This window comes from Mchenga conophoros, linkage group LG7, assembly GCF_057382185.1.
Source record: "Mchenga conophoros isolate Kocher_MC1m ecotype Shallow Benthic linkage group LG7, M_conophoros_male_GT1.1, whole genome shotgun sequence".
Taxonomy (NCBI): Eukaryota; Metazoa; Chordata; class Actinopteri; order Cichliformes; family Cichlidae; genus Mchenga; species Mchenga conophoros.
The window spans coordinates 58,519,210-58,534,055 of NC_140532.1; the positions used below are offsets into that span (position 1 = coordinate 58,519,210).

Below are 14,846 nucleotides of genomic sequence, written 5' to 3' on the forward strand. Positions count from 1 at the left end.
TAGATCATAAACATGTATTGCTCATTCATAAAGAAGAAAGCTTTGGAACTATCCCGACTAGTGAAGAGAGTGTAGTTTCAACAACACTGATTTCCTCCCGAGATCTTCAGAGCCATTGAAAGGAATGAATTAAAGGCTCTGGAGGTCCCTGTATATGCACGTAAACCTGTGTCAAAAAGTTCAATGAACTCAGATACACACGGAATGTTTTCCTTCATTGTGTGGTTTAACTTAATGCAGCTCTAGGCTTCGTTTCTATTGGTCACAGATTAATAATGAGATTAACCCATGGATTAATAATGGGATGTCACTCAAGTTCATATGTGTGTGAAGGCAGACAAGCAAATACTTTTGGCAAAAGAGTCACACATAGTTAGACATTCCCTGCTAAAGTTAAACAATCATGTGACTGACTGGTCAGCAGGTTGAGTAATTTCTTGGAGTAATTTATGCCTCTCTAATTGTATGCGATCAACCCTTCCACCCATTAAACCAGGTCCCCAGTCATCAGATCTGTCTACTGTTCCAAAAGACTATCATGATTTAGGACAGAGGTCAGCAACCTGTGGCTCATGAGCCATGGGCTAGAATTAGGGTTAACTGTAACCCTATGTATTAATAGGGCAGGTAGAAGAATTACCAAGGACTTCGGAAAAAGAGAAGAACCATGTGGAATTGGAATGACCTTACACTTGTCTCACCTTAATAAATGACCACCGTATTGAAACTGCAATGTGCAGAAGACAGACTACAAAATGCTCAAATCTTAATCTTAATTCATCTCAAAAGTGTTCTAACACCGTTGTTGTATGGAGGTCATTTAAATGAGAACAGCCTATGAAAAATATTACTTCATTATAAAGCTTGGAATTTTAAAGGAGGAGAAGGAACATTTAGGACCAGATTTACAAACATTAGCAGCAGCACAACCGCTGAATTTACAAAAGAAGCAGTGTCAATTCTATGACAAAGTTGTGAACAGGAGTATTTTTTGGCTGACCTTATGGCATATGTATTTATAAGTTTTATTTTCATGAGGAGAATATTTAAACAAATTATGCAAACGTGAATTACAAAGTCTGTGGAACACAATTTAATGCTATCCTACGCTAAAGAAAGCAATAAAGGAAGCACAGAAGCTCCTTTCCTTAGTGTTTGGAGAGCTGGAACAGCTCTTATTAAGGCTGCCATACAGCTACTTTCAGGTCACATCTCTCAGTTAGGAACCTTCCTAAGTAAAATGGACTATTAGAATGCAACGTGAACTTGACACAAGGACAAGAGCTAAACATGGAAACATGACTGACTGGGGAGACAAGACTACTCAGACAGGGCACAGACGGGGCAGACAGACAAAGACACAAGACTATAGAAACAGTCAGGGATCCTAAAAGTGAACTACAACCTATAATCAAGAGAAACATCCATCCATCTTCTTTCGCTTATCTGGGGCCAGGTCACGGGGGCAGCAGCCTAAGCAGGGAAGCCCAGACAGTCCTCCCTTTCCCCGGTCACCATCTCCAGCTTGTCCAGGGGGACACTAAAGCGTTCCCAGGTCAGCCGAGAGATACAATCTCTCCAGCGTGTCCTGGGTCTGCCCCAGGGCCTCCTCCCGGTGGGACATGCCTGAAACACCTCAACTGGCTCCTTTTAATATGGACGAGCAGCCGCTCTACTCTGAGCTCCTCCCGGATGGCCGTACTTCTCACCCTATCTCAGAGAGGTTAGCCACCCTTTGGAGTAGGCTCATTTCCCTCGCTTGTATCCGCAATCTCATTCTTTCTTTCACTGCCCACAGCTAATGACCATAGGTAGGAACATAGATCAACCGGTAAATTGAGAACTTCGCTTTTACATTCAGCTCATCACTGCAGCTGCAGCACCAATCAATCTAAAGGGCAGCCCTGGCGGAGTCCATCACCCACCATAAATGAGTCTGACTTATTGCTGGCTATGGGACAAAGCTCTTGCAACGGTTGTATAAGGATCGAATGGCCTGTAGCACTGGGCCAGATGCTCCATATTCCTGAAGCACCTCCCACAGGACACTCCAAGGGACACGGTCGAATGCCTTCTCCAGGTCCACAAAACACATGTAGACTGGTTGGGCAAACTTCCATGTACCCTCAAGTATCCTCAAGAGGGTAAAGAGGTAGTCTAGTGGTCCACGACCAGGACAAAAACGACATTGTTCCTCCTGTATCCAAGGTTTGACTAACTGTCCAGCATCCTGCCCGGCCACCTGATCCAACTCACCACCAGGTGGTGCAGTTACTCTGAACCATCATTTGGCACATAAGTGCAGACAACAGTCAGGACCGTTTCCTCGCACCAAAGGCGCAGAGAACAAACCCCCTTGTCCACCGGGAGAAACCCCAACATACAAGCAGCAAGTTGAGGGGATACTAGGATACCCACCCCAGCCCGCAGCCTCTCAACCAAGGGCAACTCCAGACTGGGACAGAGTCCAGCCCCTCTCCAGGAGACTAGTTCCAGAGCCCAAGCCATGCGATGAGGTGAGCCCGACTATATCTAGCCGGTACCTTTCCACCTCACACACTAACTCAGGCTCCTTTCCCACCAGAGAGGTGACATTCCATATCCCAATTGCTAATCTTGGTAGCTGAGGCCCACCAGGGCCTCCCCTCCTGGCTAGCGCCAAACACACATTGCACACGACCCCTACGGCACCTCCTGCAGGCAGTGGGCCTACAGAAGGAAGGGCTCATGTCCCTTTTTTGGGTTGTGCCTGGCCTGGCCCAATGGACTAAAGCCCGGCCACCAGACGCTCACCCTAGGGCACTCTCCCCAGGCCTGGCTCCAGGGCGCAGCTCTGCTAACCCTATCCCAGGTATGGTGAACTGTTCCCTTGATTGTATACTCTTAGGGGTTGATTTGCTCTGGGTCTGTTCCCTCACCCAGGACCAATTTGCCACGGGTGACCCTATCAGGGGGCAAAAGCCCCCCAACAACATGGCCCCTGGGATCCCTAGGATACACAATAAAGCAGTGATTCATGGACGGGCAACAAATAACAAAATACAAGTCAAAACACTGGGTCAAAGTGTCGTATAAATACATTAACTGGTAATACCATATGTTAGTTAAGTTTAATACAAGTTCAAAAGAGAACGGCAATTGACCTACGATAAATAGATACCCATGACAGGTAAATGTCATCACTGGCACACAGTAGCATCTAATTTAAAGAACAAACAAAAAACAACATATTCATGACTTGTCAAAACTATGAATTACAGAAGTAAGACTTTAAGGCATGCACAAAGCTGAAATCTTACCGCCCAGGTTTTGCTGAGTCTGAAGATCGGCGCACTCTGCAGAGCAGAAACCACGGACACCAGAGAATGGAGATTGTTCAACTCCAACAGTTTCTGTAAACAAGAGCGATTATAAAAGACATGTTAGGAACAGGATAGGAATGCGTAAAGTAACTTAGTTTTCCTTTAATTTTAATTGGTTATTAGGCTTTATTAGGCATTATTAGTGATTACCAGTTATGGTACTAATTACTAATGAAGAAAAAAAAATACCACACCACAACAAAACAAATTCCAATTATTACTTGGATAAAGTACCAAGATGCGGAGTAAAAATACAATTTTAAAAAAAAAGTCTTATTTACAAATTACAAATTATTTAAAGGTTATATTCAACTAAGAATAGCAAAAAAGACAACTTCACTAAAATATGAACACTGAGAAATTTGCTTCTTGCAACATTTGCGCTCATTTTAAATTTAACAGCCACTGTGTTATATCACCTTGTCCTTTAAAAAAAACTGTACATGTTTAAAGGTCTGAGGGACTGAAGTCCCTCCAAGCTATCTCTGAGTGACAAACAGACAACTACACACTCTCACATAACTATAGCATTGTCCCCTCATCTTTCACTAGAAACATGAGGGGACAATGCTAATCACTGCACCACCGAGACACCCTGCTATATAAATCTTTTTCTCTCCCAAATAAATTTGTATTTTTTGGGAAATAAGATGTGCATACTGACTCACACACAAACTGAGGGACCTTGAAAGTAGCCCTGACCCCCTTAATATACCCTTTGCATATCTTCCACATCTCAACCTCAATGACCCAGACGGGTAGAGAGGGCCTGGGCGGAGGGCAATTTAAACCGGGCAGCAACAGGGTTAATCATAAAGTCTATCTCAATCTGGACAATTTCTTTGACTCCGTACGGAGAGGAATGCCTTTTGCCAATAGCCAAACCATCTGGCTGTCCTGGCAGGATGGAGTCAAGGTTCGATGGCCAAAAGGTTGTTTTCCTCCTCGGTCCTTAGCAGTGTGGAGCAAGTAGCTCTCCAAAGGTAGCAGCATCTGCAGATGGGAACGGAGGTCTCACCTTTGATGGCTGGGCAGACAGACAGCTGATAACTGAGCAATGCTTGAAAGGGTAATAGGCCTGTAGCAGCAGAGGTCATGGAGTTGTGGACGTACTTTACCCATTTTTAGATGGGACTTCCATGTGAACTGGGGGCCCCAGTCAGAAATGATGTCATAAGGAATGCAGATAAGTCTAAAAATGTGGTGGGTGAGTTTTTCTGCAATTTCCAGAGCTGATAGGAGTTTAGGAAGAGCAGCAAAATGGACAGCTTTGGAGAACCAGTCTATGCTGAATCTAGGGCTAGGTGAGACCACGGATGACCAGGTGTGGGTAGGGGTTTCAGGAGTCTTACAGGTAGGGAAGTGGAAATTTTGTTTTGAGCACATCTGGGTTGGAACATATTCCTAGACATCCTTGGACAAGGATGGCCAGGATGGCAGGTGAATCTTGAAGTCTGGGCCCAATGAATTACTTTTAAACTGAACTCTTGTGGGAACATAGAGACTATTTGGGGGTCCTGTAGTGGGGTATGGCTCCCTCTTCTGGGCACTGACGATCTCAGACTTAATCTCCCAGGTTACGGAACCAGCATGAGGACAGAATCGTCTCATCCTCAGGTGAGCTGTTGGAAGTGGCAAATTGTCTAGACAAGGCGTCTGACAGTGGGCCAGTAGGTTATAGAAATATTAAAGTGGGTAGAGAGCTGACCCACCTGCCTTGATGGGAGTTTAATCTTTTTGCAGTTTACACATAGGCAATATTCTTGTGATCTGTCTAAACAATAAATATATGCTCTGAGCCCACAAGCCAATGCTTCCATTCCCCCAATGCCAACTTCATGGCCAGTAGGGGTGGGGGAAAAAAATCGATACTGTGTAGTATCGTGATATTTTGTTTGCTAATAATGTATCGATACAGGGACAGCAGAAATCGATATTTTGTTACAAAAAAAGTTTTTGTGGAGTGGAACATGCTCTGACTTCAGAGCATGTTGATCAACTCCTTTTTCTGAGCAAGAATCCTGACATTCCTTCACTGTCCAAATGTGTTTAACTTTTTTTTTGGCAGCAATAAACACGACAGTTTACTTATTTTAATTTAAGACATGTTTTATTTTAATTAAGTTTAAAACTTTTTTATTTAATGTAAAATTATATTTTGTTTTAATTTACTTTCAAATTCTTCAGTTGCTGAATGGGCTGCATAGTTTTCATAAATTGCATAGTTCAGAATAGCTATAATTGTACCAGATGGTTGCATTCAGTTAAGTTGGACTAGACTGTAATACAAACCGTTCAGTTTGTCAACAATAAAACTGACATGAGAGAAAGACTGAGTGTGAGACTTTGATATTAGATAAAATGAATATTGATAAAGTTTACCTTTATGTACAGAATCTGAATATCGCAAAATATTTTAAAAAATTGCAATAATATCGTATCGTGCGTTAAGTATTGTGATAATATCGTATCGTGGGATGTATGGTGATTCCCACCTCTAATGGCCAGCAACTCCCGATCATAGTTTTTCCTTTGCTGGAGTCAGACGATGGGAGAAAAAGGCACACGCATGCATCTTACAAGAATGTTGCTGTGAGAGAACAGCACCCACTGCAGAATCGCGCTGCGTTGTCTGGAAGTCTGGACTCCCATGTGACCTTACAAAGTCCAGGCTATCGAAAACGCGAATACGGACTCCCGTACTTGAGTATTTAGAAATGGTCTAAAAGTCTGCAGTCTATTAACTGACCTCAGCTAACAATGTTAGCTCAGTGTCAGGAATCCTTTATTAATAGTAATTAAAAAAATAAATAAATAAAAAAATCATACAGTAATAGTACATCAAAGATACTGAAGTTTTGCCCATCCCATTCTTCTTATGAAGCAGTGTTGGAATTTCCAAGTAAGAAATGCATTCCTGCCCGTGCAGTGCTGGCTCTGTTGTGCTGGCTCTGGGTCCATTGTGTAACTGACGCCACCAAAATTAACAGGACACTTACATTAGAGCCTCTTATTGTGTGTTTTGTTTGGGTTTCCAGCAGTCAGAATGAGAGAAACTGTATTAATCCCAGATGGAAATTGAGTAAAAAAAAAAAAAGTTAAAAAAAAAAAAGAGCAGCGGGTCATACTCGAACTCAGGCTGGCCGCTCTCAGCCATGCGCCCAAGTGCGTTTAGCCTTTAGCCTAAATCGGAAAAGACTATTTATTCTATTTATTTCAATAAAGTAACTGTATTCTGATTACTGCCTATTTAAACGGTAACTGTAATGGAATACAGTTACTCATTTTGTACTTTAAATACATAACGCCAGTATATATATTCCTCCCCAACACTGTGTGGTAAGTCTATACAAGTACTAGTGGGAAATGGTGGTAATGATGAATATGGTAAATCAATAGTGTGTTGAGCAGGGGTAGGGATTAATAAGTGTGTATAAACTTCTTTCAACTCCATTTCAGACTTAATGATTGAGAGGTTATTACATGTCATTGACATATAGTGTATGTTGTTTGAGCACATATCTGTGTGAATGTGTATACATATGTGTGTGCACATGTGTATATGCAGCTGTGTATATGTTAAATAAAAGGTTGTCGTCATCATCTTCATCATCATCTGAACTCACCTTTGCTATCTTGACAAAGTGACTCAGTATCTCTGCTCGGATTTTCAGTGTCTGGGCAGTTAAGATTTCTCTCACCAGCCAAAAGCTCACCTAAAACACACAAATATAATTTGAAACACAGGCACATGCTCACACACACATACACACAAAACTTCTGAGGATTAAGTCTGTTTATTTAGGATTTTCATGATCCCACAGATTTTGAATGACTCATTAACACACACACACACACACACACTCCAAATTGAAGACAGAAGACAACTAGTGATGTATAGTGTAGTACTGTAAAATACAATGAAACAACATGAAATTTCTAATATCAAAATGAAGATAATTTTATTTTTAGTCAGTTCTCATGTTGGAGTGTATATTTTTTAGATGATACTCTAATAAAAACTAAGACAATAATTTTGTTAAATATAGGCATACTTTTCATTTTCAAGACCTATTTGCCCTGTCTTCCTACAATTTTGAGGCCTACTCCCCTGGAAGAATTTGAAAATTAAGAGCCAAAATATGCATATATATAACAAACGTACTTAACTAGTTATAACCAGAATAGTTACAATAATGTTTGAAAAAAAGTGCAGTGAAAGTTAGCTGGCTGACATTTTTAAATATAATACATCTTGATTTTAAAGAACCTTTAAAAAAAACCTTTTAAAAAACAAAAAATAAGAGCTCCAAGGGGAAAGAAAGACTCTAGCTTGTGAAAAGTCCATTTCAATAGTAATTACACCAGATCTACCAAGATTAGCAAATGGGGAATATAGAAGGTAAAGTGCTTACTTGACTGTGAAATGTAGTTATAGGTTTTAAATAAGAGAAAAAACAGCATTTATCTTCACCAGTAATGCATCATAGATTGAATCCATCAGTATTTTTCATACAAAAACAATGATGAAGATGAAATTTGTCATAATTGATAGAGTGCATCTTCCTGGTTTTAACCCTTTAAGACCTACCATAGAACTAAGTCCGCCAGAGCTTACTTTATATTTTTACATGTTGTAGTGCCATTTTTGGGAGCATTTCAAGTTGCTATACAGTGGGGCAAAAAAGTATTTAGTCAGCCACCGATTGTGCAAGTTCCCCCACTTAAAATGATGACAGAGGTCAGTAATTTGCACCAGAAGTACACTTCAACTGTGAGAGACAGAATGTGAAAAAAAAATCCATGAATTCACATGATAGGATTTGTAAAGAATTTATTCGTAAATCAGGGTGGAAAATAAGTATTTGGTCACCTCAAACAAGGAAAATCTCTGGCTCTCACAGACCTGTAACGTCTTCTGTAAGAAGTTTTTCTGTCCCCCACTCGTTACCTGTATGAATGGCACCTGTTTGAACTCATCATCTGTATAAAAGACACCTGTCCACAGCCTCAAACAGTCAGACTCCAAACTCCGCCATGGCCAAGACCAAAGAGCTTTCGAAGGACACCAGGAAAAGTATTGTAGACCTGCACCAGACTGGGAAGAGTGAATCTACAATAGGCAAGCAGCTTGGTGTGAAAAAATCAACTGTGGGAGCAATCATCAGAAAATGGAAGACATACAAGACCACTGATAATCTCCCTCGATCTGGGGCTCCACGCAACATCTCATCCCGTGGGGTCAAAATGATCATGAGAACGGTGAGCAAAGATCCCAGAACCACACGGGGGGACCTGGTGAATGACCTGCAGAGAGCTGGGACCAAAGTAACAAAGGTCACCATCAGTAACACACTACAACGGCAGGGAATCAAATCCCGCAGTGCCAGACGTGTTCCGCTGCTGAAGCCAGTGCATGTCCAGGCCCGTCTGAAGTTTGCCAGAGAGCACATGGATGATACAGCAGAGGATTGGGAGAATGTCATGTGGTCAGATGAAACCAAATGAGAACTTTTTGGTATAAACTCAACTCGTCGTGTTTGGAGGAAGAAGAATACTGAGTTGCATCCCAAGAACACCATACCCACTGTGAAGCATGGGGGTGGAAACATCATGCTATGGGGCTGTTTTTCTGCCAAGGGGACAGGACGACTGATCCGTGTTAAGGACAGAATGAATGGGGCCATGTATCGTGAGATTTTGAGCCAAAACCTCCTTCCATCAGTGAGAACTTTGAAGATGAAACGAGGCTGGGTCTTCCAACATGACAATGATCCAAAACACACCGCCCGGGCAACAAAGGAGTGGCTCCGTAAGAAGCATTTGAAAGTCCTGGAGTGGCCTAGCCAGTCTCCAGACCTCAACCCCATAGAAAATCTGTGGCGGGAGTTGAAAGTCCGTGTTGCTCGGCGACAGCCCCAAAACATCACTGCTCTCGAGAAGATCTGCATGGAGGAATGGGCCAAAATACCAGCTACTGTGTGTGCAAACCTGGTAAAGACCTATAGTAAACGTTTGACCTCTGTTATTGCCAACAAAGGTTATGTTACAAAGTATTGAGTTGTATTTTTGTTATTGACCAAATACTTATTTTCCACCCTGATTTACGAATAAATTCTTTACAAATCCTACCATGTGGATTCATGGATTTTTTTTTCACATTCTGTCTCTCACAGTTGAAGTGTACCTCTGGTGCAAATTACTGACCTCTGTCATCATTTTAAGTGGGGGAACTTGCACAATCGGTGGCTGACTAAATACTTTTTTGCCCCACTGTACATCAATACAACTGTTATAGCCCAAATTTTAATAATATTTATGCATTAAATCCATAGTAACCACATAAATTGCAAAAAACTGCAATAAACTACAGAAAAATTTAAAATCGCTTTTGTTTTGTTTTTTACATATATTTCTAATTAGAGAAATTTAAGAAGTTTATCCCTCAAAACTTTAAATACAAAAAAGTTGCAAAAAATAGTTTACAACCACAGGAAATTTATTTTGAGTGTCTTCATAGTTTTATTTTTGAGATACACCAATTTTTATATACTGCAGAAAAAACGAAAAACAATCCTATAATGCAAATTTGCAAAGAAAATGTGCATCAAAATAAACTATTTAAAGCAGTGCAATTTGAGTTCTAAGCATCCCAGAAACTATTCAGAAAAGTCTAAAGTCAAACATGACTTTTAAAAACACCAGTATAGGCTTTTAAGGCCTACAAGTAAAAAACTACATTTTCTGCGAAAATGACATCACTTCCGGTTTCGGGCAGGAAATGGCGGACATGCGATCGTTTGCGTTGACGTCTATTTCAATGTAGGAAGTGTTACAAACAGCTGATTGGCTCGGCAAAGCGTGTTTCTGGAATATTATGTTTTTGTTCCTGCAAGCGCTTTTTATGCAATTTTTGCAAAGCTATATGTGGAAGGAAACTGTGACCTAGCACAAGCTGATGGCATGAGATGTAAGTACAACTCCTCCGGTTTCATATGCAAAAAAAATTATTGCGCTAGCTTACGTGGTTCCGGTTCTACAGGGATTTAAAAATAGATCAAAATGGAGCATGCCCGCTCCGACTGGCTTTAAAGGGTTAACTAATGACCTTTGAGCAGCATCAAGTTTTTTATTAACATCAAAGCCAAGAATGTTCACTATGAGCTTTATAGTTGAAAGAACTATAGTTTAAACTCCCTAGTTTCATTTTCATTTTTTAACTCCATATATTGAACTTAAAAATGCTCAAAAATATTGCGTTCAATGTAAAGCTAAAATAAAAGTGGGCCGTCAAGTCTGACACCTTAGTATTAATAGATTTGAACCTTGAATGTCCCTACCTGACCAGAAGACTAAAACAAATATGTGCTTTAGAAATCGTATGGGACAAACCTGGTTGAACCGACGTGTGAATGCAACCACATTGGGGGCTAAACTGTGTTTCTCCTTCCCACTCCATCCACAACTAGCCAGCTCCTGCAGAGTAGGAAAGAAGAAAAATTATTTCAGGAATCACCAATAGCACCTGGAGTGTGGTTGCTGACACTATATATATTTATGCATTTTACTAAACTGACAAGGAATGATCACACCACATTATTCGTGGTCAGCAACACTTGTGAAACTAGGAATATATGGGATTCCCCTGCTGCAAAATAACAAACTGCCATTTAGGGTGTTTTCACACAGGTTTAACTGAATTTTTCCCCATCAAACTTTGTTCAGGTGGTTATTGCTTTTTTATTGCTAGTCAGCCTCATACATCCGGTCCAGTTGGAGGCTTTGCTGCTGTGTTTGAAAACAGATCCTCATGTCATTCTATGAAAGTTAGACATTTTTCATTGTCTCAAATACAGTTGATTGAAGCAGGGAATAAGAATAATCTTCCCATTTTGTGCATTTGTATCATCTGCTTTTTCAAGGAGTTCAAGTGACACTCTAATCTTCCACTATGAAGCTGTCCAGATTAGTTATAGTTGATGCGATGACTCTGACCTCTTTACCAGGACCTTTATCAGTATCATGGATTGTTTTCATTTTACCCAATATGTGTCTGGCCCCACACATAGTAAAGGACAGATACTGGACCTTGTTTTTACTTTGGGTTTCAGAGTGGCATTTGTTCTCAGGAAGTTTTTACTTCATCCTTTCTTTTTAAGTTCTCTCTCCTTGTGTCTTCGTCTCCCGTTTGCCATGTAGTTAGCTCTCACATCCTAAATCTCTTTTCTGCAGTTAAATTATTCTGATTCTTTTAATTTATTTTTATATCCTTTTAATGATGTTGCTCTCTCAACAAATTCATTATCATTATGTTTGCAATGACCCATGATGTTAACAGGCTTGTTGTAGAAGTTTTTTTTCCTTTTCTTTTTTTGTTACTCTGCAAGTCAACCATCTCTTTTTCTTGCTTACATTCCGAAAGAGGTCATTTCTGCTGGACCTTTCCACAAAGCTCCTCACCTCACCCTGTATTCCAATTCCACTCCACCCTTTATACACCCAATCAGTGAAGTGTCAAAGAACTTCTGCAGGTGGCATGTTTTACTCCTATACTGGAAATCTGCAATCCACATCAGTAAACAGGAATGGAGATACGACTGTCCTCTATGGTGCGCCAACATTACTAACCACCACGTCAGACAGGGTGCCCCTAGCTGCACCAACTGAGGCCTATCTGACTTATATATACAGCAATCCAGGAAACATTAGAAGTGGTGAAATCCATTCTGAGCTTCTTCTCACTCATCTTCTCACTATTCAGGTGAGAATGAGTATTCTGTAATAGGTAAATAACAGCATCATTCACCCCCACAAGAGGATGATAAGCAAACTGAAGAGATTCAAGATCATGTAAGCTAAGCCAGCCAAGAACCAGTCTCTCCAACACCTGCATGACATGTGACATCGTGATAAAGATTTATAAAGAAGGAATCGCTTTCTTTGGTACCGGCACAAAACAGGATGTCTAGCACTGGTACCTTTTTCTGTAAAAGACTCAAGTTGAAGAGTTGCTGCAGGATGCCAGGCAGCTGGGTAGCACATAAATTTAGGAGCTTTGGAATGATGCGATCATTCCTGAGCCTTGGCTTGGTCTAACCTTTCCAGCTGTCTTCTTACCTGGCCAACTGTCACAGTCGTGTTGAGAACTGTATAATGGGCTGAGGGCGTGTTAAGGCTGTATTTAGTGTTTAGGGTAAACAGGGATTCAAAAACTAAACCTGTTGAAAAACAGATTCATTTCACTGACTCTGTACGGGATGCCCCCCTGCTGCTATTAATCTTTTGGGTTTAGGCCAGTAACATTCCAAGTCAGCAGTAGGACAACTTCAACACTTGGACATGGATTGATCTACCCAATAGGCAGCTCAAACCCAATAGGCAGATCAAACCATTCCAGGTGTTTGCATAGAAGGTCATATTTAAATAAACTTTAATAGATTTCTAGTAAGTCTAAAATTAACTCACTGAAAGTACAAAGGATAAGTTATAGTATACACTATCAGTGAAAAATGTAGCAATTTTATTGAAAAGGTTAAAAGACAAAGTGAAAGTTACAATATTTCCATGTGATTGTTTTTTGATATATATATTCTTATTCTCATCATTCTCTTCATTTTTGTACAATAGGAGGAGACAAATCATCCATCTTTTATACAGCCATAGAATAGAATAGAATAGAATAGAATAGAATAGAATGTCTTTATTGTCACTATACAGTTGTACAATGAGATACATTGTACAGGGCAGTTTGTTATGCTTTGCAACTAAGGAAGCTGCTGCAACGGGCTCCCACTCTCAACGTGCCACTCACCAAGTATTCAGATTCATGTTTAATTAGATCTGGATATGTGGACAGATGTAGAGATTAACTGCTGGAAAGTCCTAAATGCTTTGCTCAAAGTATTTAAAACACAGATGAATCAACAGTTGCAACCTGAAATTTTTGCTTCGCTTCTCTCATGGCAGAGGCATGTGTGGAGAGTTCTCTAAGTCTTGGATTTCATTAACCCCAGGCTTGTTTTTCAGGCTGTGTACTGCTCCGCTTGCACTGTGCCTCAATAGTTGTGCAGCCCATATACAAACAGTCAGCAATGGAGCCCAGTGATTTTAACATTCCAGCATTCCAAGGGAGCTTTTACTTTGACTTAACACTTTCTGTCACACATACACTCACTATGATGGATGCACTAGGGGCAATTTGGGGTCAGAGAATGTTTCTCCAAGGAAACTTTAGCATGTGAACTTGAGGAGTTCAGGACTAAACTAACATTTGATTGGTAGACTACCCACTGTACTACCTCAGCCACATGCAACTGAATAATTGAAAAATGAACAACGAATGACAACTACTTTGTTAAGAACCCCACCATATTCAGCTCAAGACCCAAATGCGTTATGGAAAAAGAAGGTGACCCAAGAGAAGCCTTTGTTGTCCAAAAATTACATCCATCCAAAACTACAGTTTACCAGAAAGCATAAAGACTGACCAGACTTTCTGTCAAAGATGGAATTGTCTGACCAATATAGTAGAGATAACTGGCACAAACCAAAGACAGATTTCAATGAAGAAGCAGATGCATGGTGGAGGAAGTGTTCTGCTTTTGCTGTGTTACAGATTGGGCAGTTTGTGGTTTCTAATTTCCATTTGAATTCTGTAACACTTCAAAAGCAGTGGTGCAAGATAATGTCGTCATCTGTCTGAAACTTGAAGTTGGAAGAGAAATAGATCCTAACCTAGCACTAGAAAATTTCTCCAAGGAATATATCAAAAAGAAGAATTTCAGGGTTATATAATAGCCTAATTAAAGCCCAGATTTGAAACAACAGATCTGAACCTGGAGGACTACAGTTCAACTAGTCAATACCAGAGACTGGTGATTAATTATGCAAAGAGCCTTCAAGAATGTATTTTTCCAAAGGGAGCAATACATTATGCAGCAATGACAAACTTATATATATTCAGTCCTTAATAACTTACTGCCATGTCAAAATCTATCAACAAATATCTTACAAATGCATAATATCTACAACAAAAAGCATATGCTTTGCTCCACACACTCATGGTAATCCTTTTGCATTTCAATCCGTCAACACAATATTAAAAAGCCAAGATAATGCAAATGTTATAAATTATTAAATTGAGGTAAATAAAACACAACAAAAACAACAGAAGTACATATGTGCTTTTGTTTGGTTAAAAAAGGAATGAATTGTTTGAACCTGATTCAAGTGACATTTGGGGGAAGCCTGAACACATGTTGGATGGGCTTTATTGTACACCTACCACTGACAGATGTGAAACCCATGGCTGCAAAGTCATAACTTTCTGACTGACATTTAGAGATAAAACTACTTGGGATGCCATTTTAGAAGAACAGATTTGTGTACAATTACGTAATTAGGGGATTTCATCCCGACCCAATTCCAAATCTCAATTTCTTTCCATTTCTCTCCCCGGTAATCCTCCTGGCACATAGCATCTGA

At 40.3% G+C, this 14,846-nt stretch overlaps 1 protein-coding gene across 2 annotated transcripts in view; it reads right to left on the reverse strand.

Moving 5' to 3' along the window:
* LOC146571307 (ras-specific guanine nucleotide-releasing factor RalGPS1-like) overlaps nt 1-14,846 on the reverse strand; it is a 96,701-nt gene that overhangs the window by 48,310 nt on the left and 33,545 nt on the right. For both annotated transcript variants that reach the window (XM_085280461.1, XM_085280462.1), the window contains exons 6-8: nt 10,755-10,838; nt 6,989-7,078; nt 3,300-3,392 (exon numbers count right to left, since the gene is read on the reverse strand). In XM_085280461.1, the coding sequence (XP_085136587.1) occupies nt 3,300-3,392; nt 6,989-7,078; nt 10,755-10,838 (267 nt within the window). The remainder of the gene's footprint in view (nt 1-3,299; nt 3,393-6,988; nt 7,079-10,754; nt 10,839-14,846) is intronic.